Source organism: Cynocephalus volans, chromosome 9, assembly GCF_027409185.1.
Source record: "Cynocephalus volans isolate mCynVol1 chromosome 9, mCynVol1.pri, whole genome shotgun sequence".
NCBI classification, from domain to species: Eukaryota; Metazoa; Chordata; class Mammalia; order Dermoptera; family Cynocephalidae; genus Cynocephalus; species Cynocephalus volans.
In genome coordinates, this window is record NC_084468.1 from 42,845,516 (window position 1) to 42,867,151 (window position 21,636).

At 38.8% G+C, this 21,636-nt stretch overlaps 1 protein-coding gene across 1 annotated transcript in view; it reads right to left on the reverse strand.

The window, feature by feature from the left end:
- The window catches only part of TEC (tec protein tyrosine kinase), a 124,922-nt gene that overhangs the window by 10,271 nt on the left and 93,015 nt on the right, over positions 1-21,636 (reverse strand). The window contains exons 4-11 of the mRNA XM_063107612.1: positions 20,937-21,018; positions 20,154-20,282; positions 18,250-18,290; positions 17,088-17,260; positions 13,090-13,155; positions 5,916-5,970; positions 3,579-3,658; positions 2,203-2,336 (exon numbers count right to left, since the gene is read on the reverse strand). Coding sequence (XP_062963682.1) covers positions 2,203-2,336; positions 3,579-3,658; positions 5,916-5,970; positions 13,090-13,155; positions 17,088-17,260; positions 18,250-18,290; positions 20,154-20,282; positions 20,937-21,018 — 760 coding nt within the window. The remainder of the gene's footprint in view (positions 1-2,202; positions 2,337-3,578; positions 3,659-5,915; positions 5,971-13,089; positions 13,156-17,087; positions 17,261-18,249; positions 18,291-20,153; positions 20,283-20,936; positions 21,019-21,636) is intronic.

Below are 21,636 nucleotides of genomic sequence, written 5' to 3' on the forward strand. Positions count from 1 at the left end.
AACTATTGGAAATCACTTGGGTAAGTTAAATTCTTTAACCTAAGTAACTTACAGCATTACATCAGAAACGGGAGGTGCTCTTCTATAAACACCCATAGCACTCTATTTCCTCTATTACAGCATATGTTATAGTAATTTAAAAGTGGTATGTACTCCTCTGTTTCCCCCCATGTGGTAAGATCTGGGAGAATCAGGATCAATGACTATCTAGTTTACCAGAGTCTCCCTAAAGCCTGGCTCAGTTTCTGGTATGCAGTAGGCACTTGATTCATGTTTGTTGAATTAATTGAGATAATGGTAAAGAATAAAACTTACGTGAGAACACAGAAGAAAAAAAATATGGGAATGTGAACACCGCAAAATAACAGAATAAGAGGTATGATAAAGTTCTCTGGGGATAAAGTGATACAAATTCAGTTCTTCAAATATTCCTCAAATGTTCCTCAAATGTCAGCATAAGCACAACTAGGTAAATACCCATGAGAAATGAAAACTTATTTCCATTCATAAACTTGAACACAATAGTTTATAGCAGCATTATTCATAACAGCCAAAATAGGGAAACAACTCAAATGCCCATCAATTGATGAATGATAAAATCCATACAATGGATTATTACTTGTCAATAAAAAGGTATGAATACCTTATCCAGCAGGCTGCCTGAATCCAGAAATTCCATCTTCCCCAGGACCTCTCTCCTGGGACATATTAGACTTAAGTAATATACACAAACTAATTTCTAATGACGAATGATGTGTTCAGGAAGTCCATCACAGCAAAATTATTATTGGGGATTTATACTGTCCAGAATCCCTAGTGATACCTTCAGCAATTTTTTTTTTCTTAACATCATTATGTCTATAGTTTGCATATATCCAGCTGTGTCTTGGTTTCCATAAGTAAATGAAACAACTTTCTAAGACAACAGGTAGATGTTAAGAGAATTCCCCAGATTTGGATCACTTGTCTCACCATTTAGCATTCTTACATTGAAGTTAGAACTCTTATTTTGCTTAAGAGTTAGATGCAGATTTGTATGTCGACCTGAGAACCTAAACATTCCACAAACATTGTGCTAGGCTCTGGGTGGTGACTCAGTAACAGGTAGACGTTATTGTACAATTACTCTGTGTCAAGCCATGTGCATTTTGTTTATTTTATCTGATTATTTCAATAAACATATAATGTAAGTTTAAGAAAAAAAAGGGAATGGAATACTTATGCATGTTACAACACAAACAAATGTGAAAAACATTATGCTAAGTCAAAGAAGCCAGTCACAAATGACCACATATTGCATGATTCCATTTACACAAAATGTCCAGAATAGGCAAATCTATAGAGACAGAAAGTAGGTTTGTGGTCGCCTGGGGCTGGACTGGTGAAGGGGGGCAGGGCGTGACTGCTAATGGGTACAAGATTTCTTTTTGAGATGATGACAATGCTCTTAAAATTAGACTATGGTCACAGCTGGCACAACTCTGTAAACATACTAAAAACCACTGAATTGTATTCTTTAAGTGGGTGAACTTTATGGTATGTAAATTATATCTCAATAACGGTTCCTATCATTATCTGAAAAAAAATGAACACAGTCACAAAATAACAGGCTTTGCAGAAGGCGTCTTCAATAAAATTTCAGAAGTTAATTTTCCATAAATTGGTTTAGATACTTGGCTATCCCCTGCTCAGTTACATCTTTAGAGACAAAGACTAGAAATCCTGTGGAACCTCAGTGGGCATACATGTGGTTTCTGTTTTTATTTTCAGTGTTTGGTTTGTTCCCACTCTGGTGGTAAGTGTAACAGAGACTCAGGAAGAAGGAAAATTTGTGGGACATGATTGCTCTAGTCATTGGAAGCCTACAGCATAGGACTAAATATTGGCTCATCCAGCAGCCTCTGAGAATACTCTGAAGTAGACCTACCTTGCATTTTAGTTTAGTGCCAAGGATATAAACCAATGTGAACACTTACCATATACCACTAGAATAACTCATGTCCTAAGGCCAAGAGAGAGCTTTTTGTGAAACTTGACATCATTTCTGATTTTTCTTTATATATATCACATTCCTTAATATGCCATAATTCTAAATCAATCATATGCTACAATTAGCTACAAAATACAACTGCTCAAAGAAGGATTCATCACAATGTCTGGTCATTTTAATCACTACCTTATACTTGATTACAGCTCACTTACCTGCTGCATTGTGCTTATGATATTCAATAATCTCAGGAATGGAGCCAAAAGCATGCTTTTCTGCTAGGTAATACTTCTTCGGAGATGTTGTCGTTTCCTTTATATGATAATGCCTGAGACCTGACGAACCTTCTCTATAACAATAATAAAATGCATTAGAGCCAAGTTGGAATAATGTGACTCCACTGTTAAGATGTTTCTACAGAGTAACCAAAGAGTCCCTTCTAGTCCCGGCACAAATTTTATTTTTCCCTATGTTTTTCTTAGCTTCACCTTACACATTCACAGGTGAAAGTTTTTTAAATGGTCACTGATAACATACTTGGTCCCTTGCATGAGATTTTTAAAGAGAACATTTACCAACTCCATTTAACAACAGTAGGAAAGTCTTAAGATAGCTATTAGCAGCCTTTTGTCCCTGCAGTTGGCATAAACTTGCAAATGTCTACAGCACTTACACCTCTAAACATGAATAAAGTAGACTTAAAAATATACACATTCAACTTTAGATATCTTTCTAGAACACAGATCTTCTCTAGCCATCTCTTGCTAAAAATCCTTTCAAGATGACTCCTGCTGCTCTGAGGATAAAGCTCAGACTCCTTGACATTGACATGACCTTTCCTTTGTCTTTACCTCTCAGGCTTCTCTTTCCTCCCTTCACACTGCACCTCCCATTGTACGACCCAGCTACAATACACTTTTATCAGTTCCTTGAACTCACCATATCCTCTCTCACCTCAGGGTCCAGGCAATTTCCTGGGTCAGAAACACGCTTTCCCCTCCCTCCAATTTTTTCCAGTCTTACTTGCCAGGTCTCAACTTGTATGTCACTTAAGACAACTCATCACACACACACACACACACACACACACACACACACACACACACACACACACACCCTCCTACAATAGCTCTTAACCATAACTGCCTGTCTGCTTGTCTACACACACACACACACACACACACACACACACACACACACACACTCCTACAATAGTTCTTAACCATAACTGCCTGTCTGCTTGTCTGTAGCCCCCATTAACCTTAACCTATTGGAAGGCAGAGTTGCGCCTACTTGCTCATTGTGGGATCCTTAGTGCTTTGCACAGTGCACAATAATTATTTGTCTAATGTTACTAAAGTTTCTGTAGCCATTCTCAACAAATGTATACATGGAAAACTGTACCAAAAATTATTAAAAGTATAAACACAAAAAATAATATAGACTTTAGAAGTGAAGTTCAGGTTTTCTTTTTTAATGCTAAAATGCAGAATATTTTTCTGAAAATTAGGAATCCACAGAAACTATAGGAAGTTCACACAAAAACTCTTAATTAAAAACAAAACAAAACAAAAACAGCAAGGTCACTTACCCTCCAAACTTTGTATAAAGGGAGACGGTGTACAAGCCTGGTTGACTGGAATCCCTTACCATAAAACCACCTTCTTTATCCTAAAATCCAAGTTAAGAAAAATGTTTTACTCTAATTATTAATATCAATGTTATGGATAAGATTCAATAACCTAATTTTACAACTTTGTGATTATTATCCTCTGCCTAGAAAATCTGCTTTGGAGAGGGCAATTTACCGGCAGGGCTCCTTGGTCCCTCCTATCCATGTGACTTTGTACTTCAAATTACTGGGCTATGAGACTAGTTAAAGAAAGCACACTCACAATTCCCCACAATGACAAATCTTCACACACACTCACGTGAGACATTTCAAGCAATCTCTTAAGGCCCTTCCAGAAGTAACAGACAAGATTTTGCAATTACTTTAAATCCTGGACATGTAGGAAAACAATCATTGAAAAATATATTTCTTAATGATTGGGTTTCATTTCATACATTTTTGTATTTGCTATGAGTTTTGAATCCTAACTCAGTATCATTTTCTATCCACATAGCATTTTTCCTGTAAATATCGCAGTGCTCTTTATAAGCACATATTCAAAAATTCTTAATTCCCCTGGAAGTTGAAGTTAAATATCACTCTTTACAGAAGGAGAGATGGAGCCACAAATAACTTAAGCAGAGAAAATCAAAAGTCGAAAACAACAGAGTGACTAAAGGATAAATCCTTATCGGTTCTAAGCTAAAGAGCAAGAAACAGAAGCTGCAAACCTTAAACACTCTTTACCAATAACACCACCACCAATCTCTAGCATTTAAATTGCTTTAATATGAAAAGTGTGCCTAATCTCTTTGGAAAGTAAATTTTATTCTCAGTTATAGAAAAAATAATGGAATTTAATAAGGCCCACAAATATATCTGATAAGTACAATCAGGGATAATAATTGTAATATTTAATTGTTCAGTAAAAAATATAATAGCGACCATTTATTGAGAATTTATTGTTTTCATGTTCTAATATGTGAATTTATTAATCCTCAAAACAGTCCTGTGAGGTAGATACTACTGTTATCCCCACTTTATTTCACAGGTAAGAAAATGGGGCACAGAAAGGCTGGATAACTTGCCCCAAGTCACACAGCTAGTAAGGAGCAGAGCCAGGATTTGGTTCCCTGTCCATCTAGCTACCTACTTTCCTATAGAGCTACCTCTGCTTGTGGGATCTCCACGGAGGCATGTAAGAAACCCATGAGGAACAGGCATGGTTACATGTAGTTTGAATCAAGCAAAGTCACCTGCTATTGCTTTCTTACATAAATAAGCCCTCAACACAATCTTGACTGGTGATAATAAGGAGGAAATAAAATGAGAAAGCAAGGATTTGAAAGATTGAGAACTACTACTAAATAGAATAACTAGATCATAAATGAAGAGAATTGTAAAGATTATCATCATCTAATCCAACCTCCTCTTACAGGTGTGAAAATACCTAGAAAAGTCACAGGTAGACTCAGGTGTCCTTACTCAGCCCAGTGTAGTTTCCTCTATACATTTTATCCTCTTGTTTTATCTTTTTAAAGTGTAAAACTTTCAGCACATTTAAAGAGGAATGCAACATCTATTAAAACATTATTTATGAAAGACAATACGTACATTAATGTAAATTATTCTAAAACAACTATCTTTGAGCAAAAAAAAAATACTTAAGTACTAAAAATCAAGAGAACAACTGATAAATCAGAAGAAAATAGAGTAAAGCAAGTGTTACCCATGTATAGCTATTACTGATGCTTATGGGCTTAATGGTGTCATCCCCCCAAAAAAGTTGGAGTCCTAACACCCCAGTATTTCAAAATGTAACACTATTTGGAGATAGGGCCAAGTTAAAATGAAGTTATTAGGGTAGGACCTAATCCAATGGCAATGGCATCCTAATAAATAGGGGAAACTTGGACACAAAGATAGACAAGCATACAGCGAAGATGTGTGAAGTAACAGGGAGAAAATGCCATCTACATGCCAAGGAGACAGGCCTAGGACAGATCCTTCCCACACGGATCTCAGAAGGAACCAACCTGACACCATGACTTCCAGCCTCCACAACTGTGAGACAGTAAATTTCTGTTCTTTAAGCTACTCACTTTGCGGCACTTTGTTACTGGAGTCCTAGCAAACTAACACACCAGTATTCTCTTATAAATTACTTTTTAAAAAAACAACCCTGTATTTACCTCAGTCTTTTTTTAGGCTTTAGAAACAACTATGTGGAACTAGTTCACCATATCCTCTTATTAGGGATTCATTAAAATTAATTTGTGCTGAAACCAAACCCACGAAACAAGCACAAACACTTACTTCACTTCTGAGGAGATGCTCTGCCTTGCTTCTATTCATATTTCTGCAATACCATCTGAACAGAAAAGACACAGGTCAGGCCTCGGGCTTTTAAAATTATTTTTTATTCTTTTTAGGATTAATCAGGTAATACTGCCTATCAATAACAAGTATAATAAATAAGAACGAGACATCACTCATAATTTCAATAATAGACCACTAGTCCCATTTTTATGTATATACTTCCAGACTTTTTCTACCCATACGTACATGAAAACATATGTATGCCCACATTCTTACTGTTTTATTAAAGTGGGATCATTGCTATATCATAACCTGAATTTTTCACATAAAAGTATATAGTAAATATCTTTGCAAATCAATACGGTTCTATGTATCATAGTATGTATGTGTCATAACTTATTTAAGCTATTCTTCATTGTTCAACATAAAAATCATTTCCAGTTTTCCACTACTATCATCATAGCAAGAACGAATTTCACTCCACTGACTCAAACATGCAGGAAATGTCACTTTACTTTATTGTCTTTAATTCAAATTAAATCTTATTCCAAGCCTTCATCCTATCATATGGCAGTAGATTTCATCTCAAGTTATGGAGGCTCCCTCACTAAATTTCACAAAGGTTGCAGGTGTCAAAAGAAACAGAGCAAAACCTAAGAGCAGGCTTTCCGGGTCTTCCACTCTTGCTGGTTTCCAGCACAGCCCCAAGCCCTGCAGTTCCCCGAGGCTCTACTGTAGGAATGTCTGCCGTGGCCAAGAGGCTGGGCCTTCCCTCACCACCAGGCCTTGCCACCCCCCTGTGCCACACCTCAAGTCCCTGCAGATCTGGGCCCCTTCTTAACCTCTGGAAAACCTTTTTCTCCATACTGCCACCCCTCACCCCAACCTCGGAGGTACTCCCCTCTCTCCGTGCTTCCCCCAACACAATCCCTCCATGTGACTGTAAGCAAACAGGCCAAAAAAATATGAAGGCGGACCATGTGTGTTCTTTGGCCTTCAGTTTTAAACTTGTTTTGTTACGTGCTTTTCAGTTAGTAAGGAACCCTCCACCACAGTCACATATCCTGAGACTTCGAATGTTATGAAATGTTCGAATTTGAATTTTCCACCACTGATTCAGCGTTTCATAAAAGAAACAGCACCTGCTTTTGGCCCAGCAAACAAAACCCCCTGAGTCAAGTGAATACAAAGGCGTTCCCTGATTCAGGAAGGGAAAAATTCAAAGAACAAAATACAAGACTTTTTTTCCATTTGTATTGTTTTACGTAGCAGTCAAATGCACATTACAATCTCAATACAAGCTAAAGCCTGTCAGGTATTTCATCTGGAAGCTGAGGTGAAGAACTAGGCCTCAGAGCTGTCAACATCTCATTACTGTGGAGCCCACTTCATGAAACTAGCCAAGCTCAACAAAATCACAGTTTTGATCAATCCACTTCTGAATGCAACTGACGAATACAATAAATTAGGAGAACAGAATGAGTTCTGTCCCAAAAGCTTTCCCATGGACACAAAAAACACTGTCAAATGCCCAAAACAGTCACAAAATTAACTAAGGAAAGATAACTGGAACTCTAATTATGCATTATAAACTAGCAGGACATGAGAGATTGAAAAAAATTCCATTTTTTAATAACAGAAGATCGAGTTCCACACCTTCCCAGTGAGAATAAGCAATGGAGGTTTAGTCTAAGGTTCAGATACAAGAAATCAGTAAAGCTAAATTGTGGCTCTCAAGAGGAAATTGACATAAGATACTCAGAAAAAGGAGGAGGCCCCTTCCTTAACTATCTTCCAGCTCCTGGGAAGGAACAAAGGAAATAAGGAAAGAACAGAAATCCTCTGCACAAAGGGCAGGCTCTTTGAAATCCTGTCCTGAGAGGTCGTTTTTATGGCATTTGCAGGTTCCCCAAAAAGGATGTTTCCTTCCTCGGGATATATACTCAGACCTTTAAGGGTATGCTGAAAGAAGGAAAGGAGGAAGGAGTGATGAACAAATAAACAGAAGAATTAACTAGTGGTGGGCATTTGCTGAACAGCTCTTCGTGGCTTCTTTCTCCTCTCCTGTGATTATCTATTTTCAGGCAAGAGGAAAATACAACAGCGGCCCCCTGAATTCATCCTGTCAGGAAGAACTACACACGTGGGTAAGATGTGAGGGAGCCCACGTGATATGAGCAGAGGAGCACTGCCAACCAGATGCCACCAAAAAAAAAAAAAAAGCCCAAGTGTGGTATACTCTGGTGAGGAGAGGGAGAAACTGGCCTCCATCACCACACACCCGTCCGTGAGGCCGCGGCTGCGGAATAGCCACAGACACACACAAGGGCCAGGTAATCACTCCTTGATGGACTAAGTGAATGCAGCTGCCCGAACCTTGTGGGCAAATGCCCGGGAACTGCCCGAGATTATGAATAAATGGCAAACGTATGCTGAGCTGGTCCAAATAATTCAGGAGCTGGGGATGTGGCAGTCCATGTTTAATCTGAACACCTGTGGCCTGGACGATGAAAACTTTACAGGCAGCATAAGAGACATAGTGCTGCAAAATGCCCCATAAATGTCCTTTGGGTCACTGATGGCCATACTGGCCCCATACATTGGTCGTCCTATACATGAGGTAACAACCATGATAGCCAGCTTGGGTGAAGTAGAGGAGAAAAGACAAGCAAAAGGGGTCCGAAAGGTGGCTAAGACCAAACCCCCAAGAAATACTTGGGATTTTATCCCGAAGGGACCAAGCAAGACTAGCCGTAAGCAGATATGGCTTGACTTGCTTGCAGCAGGGGTTGATAGGAAGAAAATTGACCAGCAGCCAAAATGCGGTCCTGTTTGCCTTGTGGCAACAATTACGCCCTGAACAGTGTTTTACCAAACATTCAGAAACAGGTAACAAGGTACGCTCAGTGGATCTAAAAGATATTTTGGTTGCTCCCGAGGAGGCAGATGAACTGTTCCATTTTGACTAGGAAGCACGCCAAGGTGCTCATCTTTTGGGGGCAGGCGAGGACCAGAGGCCTCATGTTGAATTGGCAATATATTGGTCAAGGACAAATGTGCAGCATGTTTTGCATTGGTGGATACAGGTGCAGAATGTAGCCAGATATATGGCAATCCAGATAAGTTTCCAGGGGCCACAGTTCACATAGATGGCTATGAAGGACATACTACTGAGGTCAAAGCTGTGTCACTACCATTAGGCATAGGAAGATTACACCCTCATGTATATACTGTGTGTATATATATATCCCCAGTAGCTGAATATATCTTGGGTATGGATGTACTTTATGGTTTGCACTTGCAAACAACAGTTGGAGAGTTTCAGCAGCAAATACAGACAGTAAAGCCTGTGTTATGAGGATATGCTAAACATGACCCACAGGTGATACCCAAGCCAAGACCTATAGTTAATGTAAAGCAGTATCGCCTAGCAGGAGGACATGTAGAGACAAGTGCCACTGTACTGGAATTAGAGAAAGTTGGCATTATTCATCTGGTTCAGAGCCCATTTAATGCTCCAATATGGCCAGTGAAAAACCCTGATGGTACCTGGAGAATGACTGTAGATTATCAAGAACTGAACAAAGTAGTGCCTCCTTTGCATGCAGCTGTGCCTTCAGTTCACGACTTGATGGATCAGCTGACAACCCAGCTGGGAACTTATCATTATGTATTGGACCTTGCAAATGCCTTTTTTTTCTATTCCAATCTCAGCTGATAGGCAAGATCAGTTCGCCTTCACCTGGGAAGGGAGACAGTGGACCTTTCAAGTATTGCCCCAAGGTTATCTGCATAGCCCAACCATCTGTCATGGTTTGGTGGCTGGGGACCTAGCCAAGTGGACTAGGCCCAGCATGGTTACAATGTTTCACTACATTGATGACATGTTACTAACCTCTGATTCTCTTGCAGATTTAACCCAGGCAGCTCCAATGCTGCTAAGTCATTTGGAACAATGTGGGTGGGCTGTGAACATAGCGAAAGTGCAAGGACTTGGGCTGTCAGTCAAATTCCTAGGAATGGTCTGGTTGGGTAAGATGAGGGTCATCCCAGAAGCTATTCAAATAATCTATTGGTACCAATAACCCTTCTGTCTTTTTGACCATAGTGTTCTAGCTGCAGGCACTGCACCAGAGTCTCGGGATTGGTGTGTCGGCCTACTGAATATGCACTGAACTGCCCATCAGTATGACTGCAGGATTCCCATGGAGACTCACACTGATGGTGACTACTAACAGAACATATGTGGCTAATATTTGCTAAGGGAACATTATGGAAGATTCTGAATGCATAGATTGCACAGCGAGAGACCCTGAAGGGGTGGATTGTTGGGAAAATAGAATAATTTAATCAGGCCCCCTTGCTCTAGGTCTGGCTGTGGGTGGTGTGATGCATTCTTTGTAAATAAGTTGTGTGTGGGTGAAGTTGGCACGCACGTGTGCCACCACCATCTGGATGGCACTGACTGTCTTGGGGTCCGCTCCACACACCACCATGCTCTCAAACCTACAGCTCCAAGGACCTTTGCCAGTTACCTACCTTGGAGACCTGCTTGTGAAGGGTTTGTGACCCAGTCTGGACAACAGGCTTGAGGGGGCTGTGAGCTCCAGACCCAGCCCTAGCTTGACAGCCTGCCATAGAAATGCTTTATTAGAGGTTAATACCTTTGGATGAAGGAACTATACGTCTAGAAATAATTCCCAGGATTTGTAGGCAACCCATCAATCTGTTCTTAGAATCAAAATACTAATGTGAATTAGTTTTTCAGATTGGCTAGTCACCTCAAAGTATTCCAGAGGAATAGGACTTTATAGCGGCATCCAAATAAACAGAGAGAAGAGGTTTGGGGGAACTGAGTCCTTTTAGAAAGGTCATATCCTGGCCAAACTTCTTTGGGGAGCAGGAGAGGGGGAGGGATGGGTAAGAAGATGACAACAGGCAGAAATGAAGGAAAAATATAAAATGACTGACCAACCAGCTAAACATCTTTGCTTATTTTCCAATTTTGCCCCCACCTCCTGTGCCACCTACTCGAAGCAATTATCCTAGACTTTTTCCTGTTCTAAGGGCCCTTCCATTTCTGTTACCTTCTTCCTTTAATGACTTTCCATCAAGAACACCCTCTCGTTGACCATCACAAGGAATGCACTTTCTTTTCTAGTAGCAGTCTCTCTGATCCTCTCCTCCCAACTGTGAACGAGGTGTGAAGGTCAGCACTAGGTTCCTGGCAGCCTGGGAGCAACAATCCTGAGTTCCTGGGCCCATCAATCCTGAGTCCAGCCCAGTAGACAGTCTGTTGCCTGGAACTCCTCCTAGGCCCAAGCAAACAGCAGAGAACTACCGACTCAACAGCAGGCAGAAGGCTCCTTTTTTTTTTTTTTTAAGCACTGGGAACATTTAAGATGTATTATAGGATGGGCTATGGCAAAATAGCAAAATACAGCAAAACACAACACAGAGTAAGAAGACAGCAGAAGGGAAGCTCCACCAGTGCACACGAGCATAGGTGTTCCCTCTGTCATCTAGCTGGGCAAGACACAACGCCATGTGGAACCTCTGGCCTCTGCACAGAAGCCGATGGGACTCCCATGCCAAAGTCCATACACACCCAGTTCAGAGTCACACAGAGAAGGAAGATCCCACAGAAGGGAGATCATTTCCTAATTAAAATATATCAAAAAAACTCATGACCACGAATCATACACTTCAGTATCTAAAATCTTTATTTGAAATCACATGAGTCATAAGAGAAGCTCTCATGTTTAGATAAGGATTATCTCATTTCCAAGCACCTTTCTCCCCAAATCATCAGTTAGTTCTTAGTCCTATCACTTCCAAATCAAGACCAAGTTATCACTTTTTAGCACCATCTCTAATTCTAAGGATTTTTCTATATTTTCCTAGAACTATTTGATTTAAAAGCAGAAATGCTATTTCATTGATATATTGTTTATACTCTCACCTATTTCTAAAACCACTTTGAAGGATCGGATCGAGTACTATGACTTTGTTGAATTTATTAGTCCTTTTCTAATTTTTAAGGTACACTCATGCTACAGTAATGACACGGACTAAGGAAAGAAACAGCTTGCTGCTATTGTTTTTGTCATTTTTAAGGAAGTGAATGAAGCATCAATATACCACCACAGAATGACCACAAAAGAACATCTGATATATATGAGCTTTGCATTAAAATTTGGTCACGCATTGCTAGAGGGCATATAAGCAGTACAACTTCTTTGCAAAGCAATCTAACAGCATGCATCAAGAGTGTGAACAATATTCATATATAGTCTTTTTTAGCCCAGTACATAGATTTTAGAAATATAGCTTAAGACAAGAAGCAAGAAGAGGTTGTCCCATTTATTATATATATATAGCAAACATACCTAAAACAACCTAATGCCACACAAAGAAAGAAATGATTATATAAATTATTGTACATCCATGTGCCATGTGCTGGTTGTATCCCTAAGGCATAGCACAGTGCCTGATACATGCTAAGATCTCAGTAAATATTTGATGAATGAATGACTAAATAAAATATAATGCAGCTACGAAAATGTTTTCAAAGAATACTAAATGGCATGAGGAAATACTCAACACTCATAAAATACTGTTCAGTGGAATAAACAGGATGTAAAACAGTATGCATAGCATAATTCTTTTTTTAAATATAGTAAAAAGACTGAAAAGAAATATGCTAATGTTGACAGAGGTCAACTCTGATTTATGAGTAATTTCTTCTTATTAACATTTTTTCATATTTCCAAGGTTTTTAAAACTATAATCATATATTATTATTTTAGTTAGAAAAAAGAAACAATAAAACATGTTTTTTTAAAGGCCATTCTGGAAAATGTAATTCCTATATCTTCAATGACTTAATAGTGATTTGTATTTCAAAGTCAGCTAGGCTGTGATTTGCTTAAAATCAATTCAATTGTATCTGCTATGTAACTCCATTCACACATAGTACCTTTAGGAAAAATGTATAATAGAGACTAATTCTCACAGTCTTTTACCACACTAGGCAGCTGAGTTAAGAATATGTTGGCATCACCTTCTAAAGGTAATGAAAGAAATCCATTAATCTTCAAAATGCATACATAATTAAGAAAATGAAAACACTTTCTAGTTTCCCATATTCACAAAATAAACATTTACTTACTCATATTGATCTAAGTTGTTTGGTTTTTTTCCTGTTACATAATTACTTGGGATATATCCTTCACTCCTAGAAATAAGAAAAATACATTAGGAAACTGAAATTACTTTACTGCGAGTTTATTAAAAGAAAAAAATTATTGCCTTTCTGGAACAATTAAAGCAAAATCTTGCCTAAAGCTTATAAGAAAGATTAGCCATAGCACAGTAATTCAATATATCTATATTATTTGACATTTGACAAAGTACTTCCACATTAGATCCTCACAAAAATTCTGAAGTAGGCAGGCATTACCATACACATTTTCTGGTGGGGAAACCAAGGCTTAAAAAGATTACAGGGTTTTTTTCAAGGTCCCAAAGTTAGCCAGCAACAGGGCCAGAACTTGAACTCTGGACTTATAGCAAGGTCCAGTGCTCTTCCCAGTAATCCATGATGCTTCTCCAGAATTCATAATTTCCTGGGATGTTTTAAAGAAACCACTACTTCAGAAAAGATAAAGTGCTGGATATAAACACCCGCCACTCTAATACCTCAATAGCCCTTGTAGAATAGTTCTATAGAGGGTAGTCCCTAACCTCTCGGTATCAATTGGGGAGTTTGTTAAAAAGGCAAATTCTTGGGTCATACTCCAAGAGATTTGAATTGAGAAGGCCTATGTGGGGGCCAATGAATCTTCAATCCTACCCCCAGTGACTCTTATGCATATCACAGTTTAAGAAGCACACCTCTGTTGGTAGGAGCCAAGATTTTTATTTTCAGCATAAGAGATAAGAGATACATACTCATATATGAAATTTAAAAAATTGAGTAAAAACCTTGTAATCTTAAATTTGAATTTAAACAATTAGTAAGAATTCATAATATACACACACAAATACATACACACACACAAATGTATGCATATATCTAACTCTGCGAGAGAGGCCTAGAAGAAATGACAATCTAGCAGCAGTTAGAATCCTCGCCCCCCAATTGTTGTCTCTGAATACTATTACTGACTAAATGGAGCCAGCACTCCTTGGAAAAATGTCATACTGCAGGTTTGGTTAGGAAAAAACACAAGATGAACTTGAGCATTTAACTGAGCCAGAAAGCAAGAAAGCTAAGGAGACTAATGGGGGCCACAACCAAAAATAGCTGTCACTGACCTAAGATGGAACAATTCAAGCAAAAAGAATAATGACTGCAATGGATTGACACCAAATATATAAGCACCCTAATTACACTAAAACAATCATTGGTTACCATTATTATCACTACAGAGAGTTTAGTCTCAATTCATTATTCTGAAAACTGGTAAAAAAACTTGTCTTCCCTCTCCTGCATGAACTAAACAAACTAGTTTATGAGCCAGTTCTTCTTTAGAGAATTAATAAATGCAGATGGACAGATAAAGTTAGAAAATCATCATGCTCTAATCCCTAATGAAGTGATGGATCTAAGCAAAAATCATTAATGGATGCCAAAATTAGGGGAAACACTTTTGAAGAACTTTACGATGGAGGAACACGGCTGACCCCTGAACCACTGAGCAGTCTTAGCAGCATCACTAAAAGTGGGACAGCCAGAGATTACCTTCGAATGTGAACAAGCCTCTAGATCCAATTGTCAATTTACAGAAAATATAAGAAATAGAGGCTTATTAAATGACACCAAGATAATGAAGCAATCAGCTTCATCTAGATTACGGCTCATTTTATAGGGTAAATAACCTGGATTCATTAATAAATTGCAAATGAAAAAGGACAGGAACATTGCAAAATAAGAAAAACATAAGAGGCATATTAGCCAACATGCAGTGTTTAGATTTTGATTTGAACAAATCAACTGTAAAAATACAGCTAATTGGGGGAAACTGTAATTAGATCATTGGTACCATTCCTAGACCTGGGCCAGCAGGGCCCCTACTCTGACCTCACACTTTCAAGAGCTTTATTAAAGCCCATGTACCCTCTGGCCCATGTTCCCATGTTCCCTTTGGGTAACCAGGCCCACTTCCAAGTCCTACACGGACCTTTCCCCCAGATCTATCCTCCAAAACCAAATGGTGGTAGCTGGCCATGAACATCCCCTTCCACCGAGGCCCACTGGGTGGCCGTGTTGGGGGTGGCTTTGGAAGTGATGTGGAGAGAGGTGGGATGCATAGGCTGGAGGACCCACATTGAACATGTGAGATGGAGTCATGGCAGGAGGGAAGAGAGAAGGAGCAGCCCCGGGTAGCTACGTTCTGGCATGGAATTCTAAATTTGAACCTTGTCTTCTTTGTTATTATGAAGGCATGTTTGTCAAGTTGGAGGATAAATTACATTTCATTTACCAGCTTGTCAGCTTGATTTTTAACTTCTAAATACTATGTGATATGTGGACTTTCATTTGTACTTTTCCTCCAGGCTCAAAAATGTTAAAGGAAAGTCTATAGGTGATATTTTTTAAAAAATTATTAAGTACAATAATGACATGGTGGTTGTTTTAAAAAATCTTTAGCAGTTAGACTTAGGAATGAAATGATATGATTTTGATTTACTTTTAAATACTCTAGAAAAAAGTCTTGATTGGTAAATCAAGACTGGCAAAAAGTTGGGTTTTTTTGTGTGTGTGTGACTGGTAAGGGGATCGCAACCCTTGGCTTGGTGTCGCCCACACCTCGCTCAGCCAGTGAGTGCACCGGCCATCCCTATATAGGATCCGAACCTGCGGCGGGAGCGCCGCTATGCTCCCAGCGCTGCACTCTCCCGAGTGTGCCACGAGGTCGGCCCAAAAAGTTGGTAATTTTTGAAGTCAAGTGACAAGAGTTTCCTTTATACTTTTATGTACTTTTGTGGATATTTGAAAATTTCTACAACAAAAAATTTAAAATAAACATTAGACTTATACAGTGTCTGGCAAAGAGAAGCAGTGAGGACCTTCTTGAAAACATAGAATAAAAGGTTAAGAGTTGCAAAGACAGTAGTAATGCACAGCAAACCAGCACTCAGATATGTACCACTGCTGAGAATGGAGCAGAAGAAAAGAGCCCTGCCTAAACCAGAACTTTCCACTGCTTCTCCAGAAGTGAACTGAGGAATAGTGAATTGGAGACAAGGCAGGTAGGTGAGACAGCAGGCAGAAGGAGAGCGTGCTCTAGCAGGACAAGAAGTCCTCCTGCTCTCATCCATTGAGACTCAGAATATAAATAGGATTGTATTTCAGAGGCAAGAACACCTATCTTTTAATGAAGCCTAAAAGATACTCATCCCCTACGTTTACCCATATCCATCCACATATTTACCAATAGCAAGGTTGAAAGGACTGTTCCCTTTAAATCCTAAATTATTTCGTACAAATAATGCTTGCTGTTTAATTTCCTGTGTGTATGTATGTACACAGAGAGAGAAAAAAGTCAAGTGACAAGCGGCTCCATTATACTGTGTGTATATACATATACCCTTGTATAGAGAGAGATTCTAAGGGCTGGCCCGTTGGCTCAGTTGGTTAGAGCATGGTGCTGATAACATCAAGGCCCAAGGTTCGATCCCTGTACCGGCCAGCCACCAAAAATAAAAATAAATAGAGATTCTAGTAAGAAAGTTACGATAGACTATTTCTCAGAAAAATCTAAGATTATTTGTTTACCACAGGGAGGACAAAACTTAAAATGTAAAGTCCCCCCAAGGTCAAAATAATCAAATTACAAGGGTACTTCAAAAAGCTCATGGAAAAATAGAATTAAAAGATTATAAATCTTTCCATGAACTTTTTGAAGACCCCTCGTAAACATATAATGAATGAGAAAGAGACCAGTGCAATGTATTCTAACTTCTGGAAAGAAGTGATTGATCAATTTGCATTTACTGGGTGACCACTAAGTATACATTGGGTAACTGCAAAATAATGCACGCTTCCATTGTTGGCCAGCTGAACGAATCTTCTTTCATGATAGTTATAGCTCATCCTCTTTTCACTCGGCTCTTAACTCCCACCCACCCATTGCCTGTCACACACAGGCAGGGAAGACTTACCCATATTTATCTCTTGCTCTCCACCAGTGAACATCATTCTTTTCTAATACGATATACTCTTGGCCTCTCTCTAATCTGAGATCATGTGCTTCTATCGCCTGGAAATCATACATTGCTACAACGATCTCTTCACTATTATCCTCTTCAGGTGGAATTGGTGGGGGAGGCCTTCGCTAAGCAAAGAAGATAACATTTGAAAGTTCAGTCTTCTGTTTGAAACTAATGATTCACACATCACCACAGACTAAAGCAGAAAGCTCAAGTCTACCTAATATAATTCGGTAAACCTTCCCATGAGTTTAATAATGTTGATGCTACCAGGGCTCTCATGGGATTCAGAATACAGGAGATGAGCAAAAACGGTCTTTAAACATTAAAAGTCTTTTATTCAGTGTCAGGGATAGTTTTCAAGGGAGAGGCAAGGGTGATATGTAAGTAGTAAACTGGAGGACTAAAGGTAGACCCACCATTCAAATGGCCTGCAATGGGGGAAAAGCACACTATGGAGCCTTTCAATAGGTCATTCACTCAAAAAAGCGGACACTTCTTTATGCTTACAATGGACACGGCACACAATTAGGACCTAACACATTTTTTTTCTCATTTATTCTTAATATTGCTCCCATGAAGTACAGAATTATAATTCCCAGTTTATAACTGAGGTAACGATGGTTTTTGGTTTTGCTTTGGGGGGCTGGCTGGTACAGGGATCAAACCCTGAACTTTGGTCAATGGTTTAAATGACCTATCCAAAGTCACTCATATCAGATTCACATCAGCTCAGGTCCTGACTGGGTCCAAAGTGCATTTTTTCCCACTATACCCCTCTCTTCAAAGGCACACCATTAAATCACTGAAGTCACTCCTTTGTCAGACTGCAGTCTTAAGACTGAAATATTCTGTTAAAGTCCCACACCTCTTATACAACTTTTTAAGCCAAAATACAGACAAAATGCCAGCTAACAGGACCCCCAATTCTAAAATCTGATACAATTAAATTGATATTATTTGACACCAAGAAAAATTCAAATTAGCCATAGCATATCTGCTTCTGAAATAATCCCAGGGGAAAACAGCATCACATGAATGAATATAAACATAATAAACCACCGACACTTCCAAACATAAAGACTTAAAGGCTTAAAACTTAAACACCACCTACCTTCTTTGTTTCTGGTGCTGGAGGTAATGCTTTTCTTATACCTGAAAATGCCAGCAACAAAACTAGGTCAAAATGCTATCTGCAAACGACTGATAAGACAAGATATTGGCAGTTTTAAGGAAAAGTGAGAATTAACACATTGACAAGCCCGCTTTGACCGACTCTGGTGCATGTTGCCTGTATCACTATTCTAGAAAGAATTTAAAACTGCTGTGATATCTGGTTTGTATTTCTGTCTTTCTAGACAGACTATAAATGCCAAGGGATTGGGGCCATGCCTTATTCTCTGTATCCCCGCCACTGCATAAACTGGGCACTTGACAATGTCTGTTGAATCAAACGATAAATTAAATAATGACCACACTGAAAAATCAATATACTTTGACACTCTGTCCCATTCTCTACAGTCCTAGAGTTTTGGCTAGCACATGGCTACCCAGCTAAAGACTATTTCCCAGTTCAGTGTGGCCATAGGACCAAATTCTAATCAAAAGGCTCCATGTACAAATGGGATGTGCCATTTTTAGTTCTTGTTCCTAAAAAGAGTTTCCATGGGCAACCTTGACCCCTTTCCCCCTTTCTGCTTCCAGGAAGAAAGATAATGCTACAGCTGAAGCAACCCCAGGAACTATTTGCAGAACTACCCCTACCAGCCCTGGACCAGCCACCTACCTCTGGATTACCACATGAGACTAAAATAAATTCTCCCTAGTTTAAGTCACTATAACCGTTGGGTCTCTTTCTACAGCACATTAGACTGTGCATTTACTAATACCAAACCTTAAGAAACTGAAAACATAGCGAAAAATAACGGGGGCTATCTAGTTAGTTCAGCTGGTTAGTGTCGTGTTGATATCACCAAGGTCAAGGATTTGGATACCCACATAAGCCAGCTGCCAAAAAAAACCAAAAAGAAAACAGTAACAGGCTTAGCAACTTGGGCCTTCCTCTTTAATGTGCTAAATTAATGTCAGGACATCCCAGTAGAATCAAGGAGCTGGGAACCATAGAATTGAGGGAATAGAACGAGAAAGTCATCTGGTCTGTAGCATCCCTGCCAAATGGCCATTCTGCTGGTATCCAGAAGCACTCTCAGTTGTGACTGACACAGTGAGCATTCTGTATGGTGTCAACAGGAAAAAAAGAAGTACAGTACACCCAATCAGTACGATGGGTATCCTCTAGCACTAGCAATTTTGAATCTCTATGCATTTTTAGCTTATGACTAAGGGCCTGTCATTTCCAGGATGTATAAGGGTCTTATGCATCAAAATTAACCCTAGACATTTTTATTCATCTGAACATTTACACACGAGTATCATTATGACGCCTCACTGCTCTGAAGACTGCAAAGCCACTACTAACATCTATACCACTTAGCCCCATCAAAATGAGAATAGCCCTACTCAGATTGTGGAAGCACTGCTATGTGAGGCTTCTAGCTCCACATCTGGGCAGAGTTTATTTGTTCAAGAATACATAAACATTAAAAAAGCTGTTGATGGTGCCACATTAGGCTCACACTTTTAACAGATTTATTTTTAACAGGCTTCAATGTCATGATAAAAGCTTCCCAAAATAGACCTTTTGATTCCATGAGAGGGTCCCACTGCTAACTAAATATAATTTTTCTTATAAAACACAGCTACCCTACACTTACACTGTACTAGAAAGTGTGCTGTACTTAATCGAAACCAAAACTGGGCTGGCCGATTAACTCAGTTGGTTAGAACTCGTTGTTATAACACTAAAGTCAAGGGTTTGGAACCCTGTACCAGCCAGCCACCAATGAATATGTAAATAAATAAAAATAAAAATTTTAAAAAATCATGTTACTTTCTTGCCATACCAATAAAATGTTCATTATAAGCACAATATAATTATAGAATAAAATGAATACTTACTACTCTCAAAAAGATTATATTTTTCACATCCAGGTGCTAATTTTTCAGTTTGTCTGCAACACTGATAACTTCCATCTGCCCAGAATTTAGGATGATATTTAATCATAATGTTGTTGTTGTTCTTTATTTCTGTAATTTACAGACACAAATGATTAGGGAAATAAAAGAGAGACCACAGACTATTTCTAAGTAACACTATCAATCATTATTTATTCCTCAGTTACTTTATTACAACACCTACATCTCATCATTGGACTCAGCATTCAGAAAAGCCATGGTTCTCTTTCACTTCCTTTGGTGAAGCATCCTTTTTAGCTGAAGTGAATGCTGCTGTACCATGATGGATAAATGCAAAAGTCAGCCCACCACTGTTTTGTTCTGCAGGAGGAGTGACAAGGACTGTGCAGGACAAATCACTCATTTAAACGCTTCATTTATGACATAAGTCAATCCTTCCCTACCAAATGTTGACTACTTAGGCAATTTCTTAGAAAATACCAAGTCCCATTGTCATAAAAGCCCATGCTTTATCACCTTTCAAATATATTGCACATTAAATAGAAGCACACTTTTCTTAGAAACTATCTAAATGCTAGTAGAAAGAATCAAAAGGGAAGTTGTCTTTAATATATTGGTATCTCTTACAGTAATAGAATGTTCTTGGAGAAACACTTACTGTAAAGTACGAGATTATAAATGCACTAGATATATTAGCTGTATTTCAGTTTTAGTTACATCTCCTAAAATTATGCACAGATTGATATTTCATCATACGAGTTTTACCTTCTTTTAGCTTCTTCACCCACTGGTCCCTGCTTTGTGCACTAGGTGCAAAAATATAAAGTGTGTTAGCATCATGAACAACCTAAAATAAAACAAAAGATGGAATCAGTAAGAAATACTGAGATACAGCACTTCTGTCTAGCACCAAGTCCTTCATACCACAGGCACCAATAAATCATTCTCGAATGACTGAATAAGTCTTACTTCAGATCTGAACAATCCAGATTCCTTTCTTACAAAAGTACATCTATGTCTTCACTTCCACAATGAGTAGGACACTCATTTTGCAAAGTACTGTGTTTTTACAGGGGAAAAAAATATACAGAGACGAAGATACTTCATTATTGTCAGTATTTCTTTCAACCTAATTAACTAAAGTTCCTTAAATAAACTTGGTGTAACAGGGATGATTCTGATCTAATCTTTTTCTAAATAATATTTCAGATGAATGGACTATTCTTTCAGCATCACTCCTATAGCTTTCTTTTGCCACTATTAATAACTGCAGTAACTGACTGACTATCCCAGCTCTATGCTATGTGCTTTATAGACAATAACTCAATGAATCCTACCATCCAGGTATTAGTATTTCCACTTTACAGATGAGGAAACTAAGGCCTCCCCAACAGGCCCTCCACTCCTGTATAACTTCAGGAGCCACCTTTCATATAGCATGCACTCCAAATAGTGTCCCCCAATG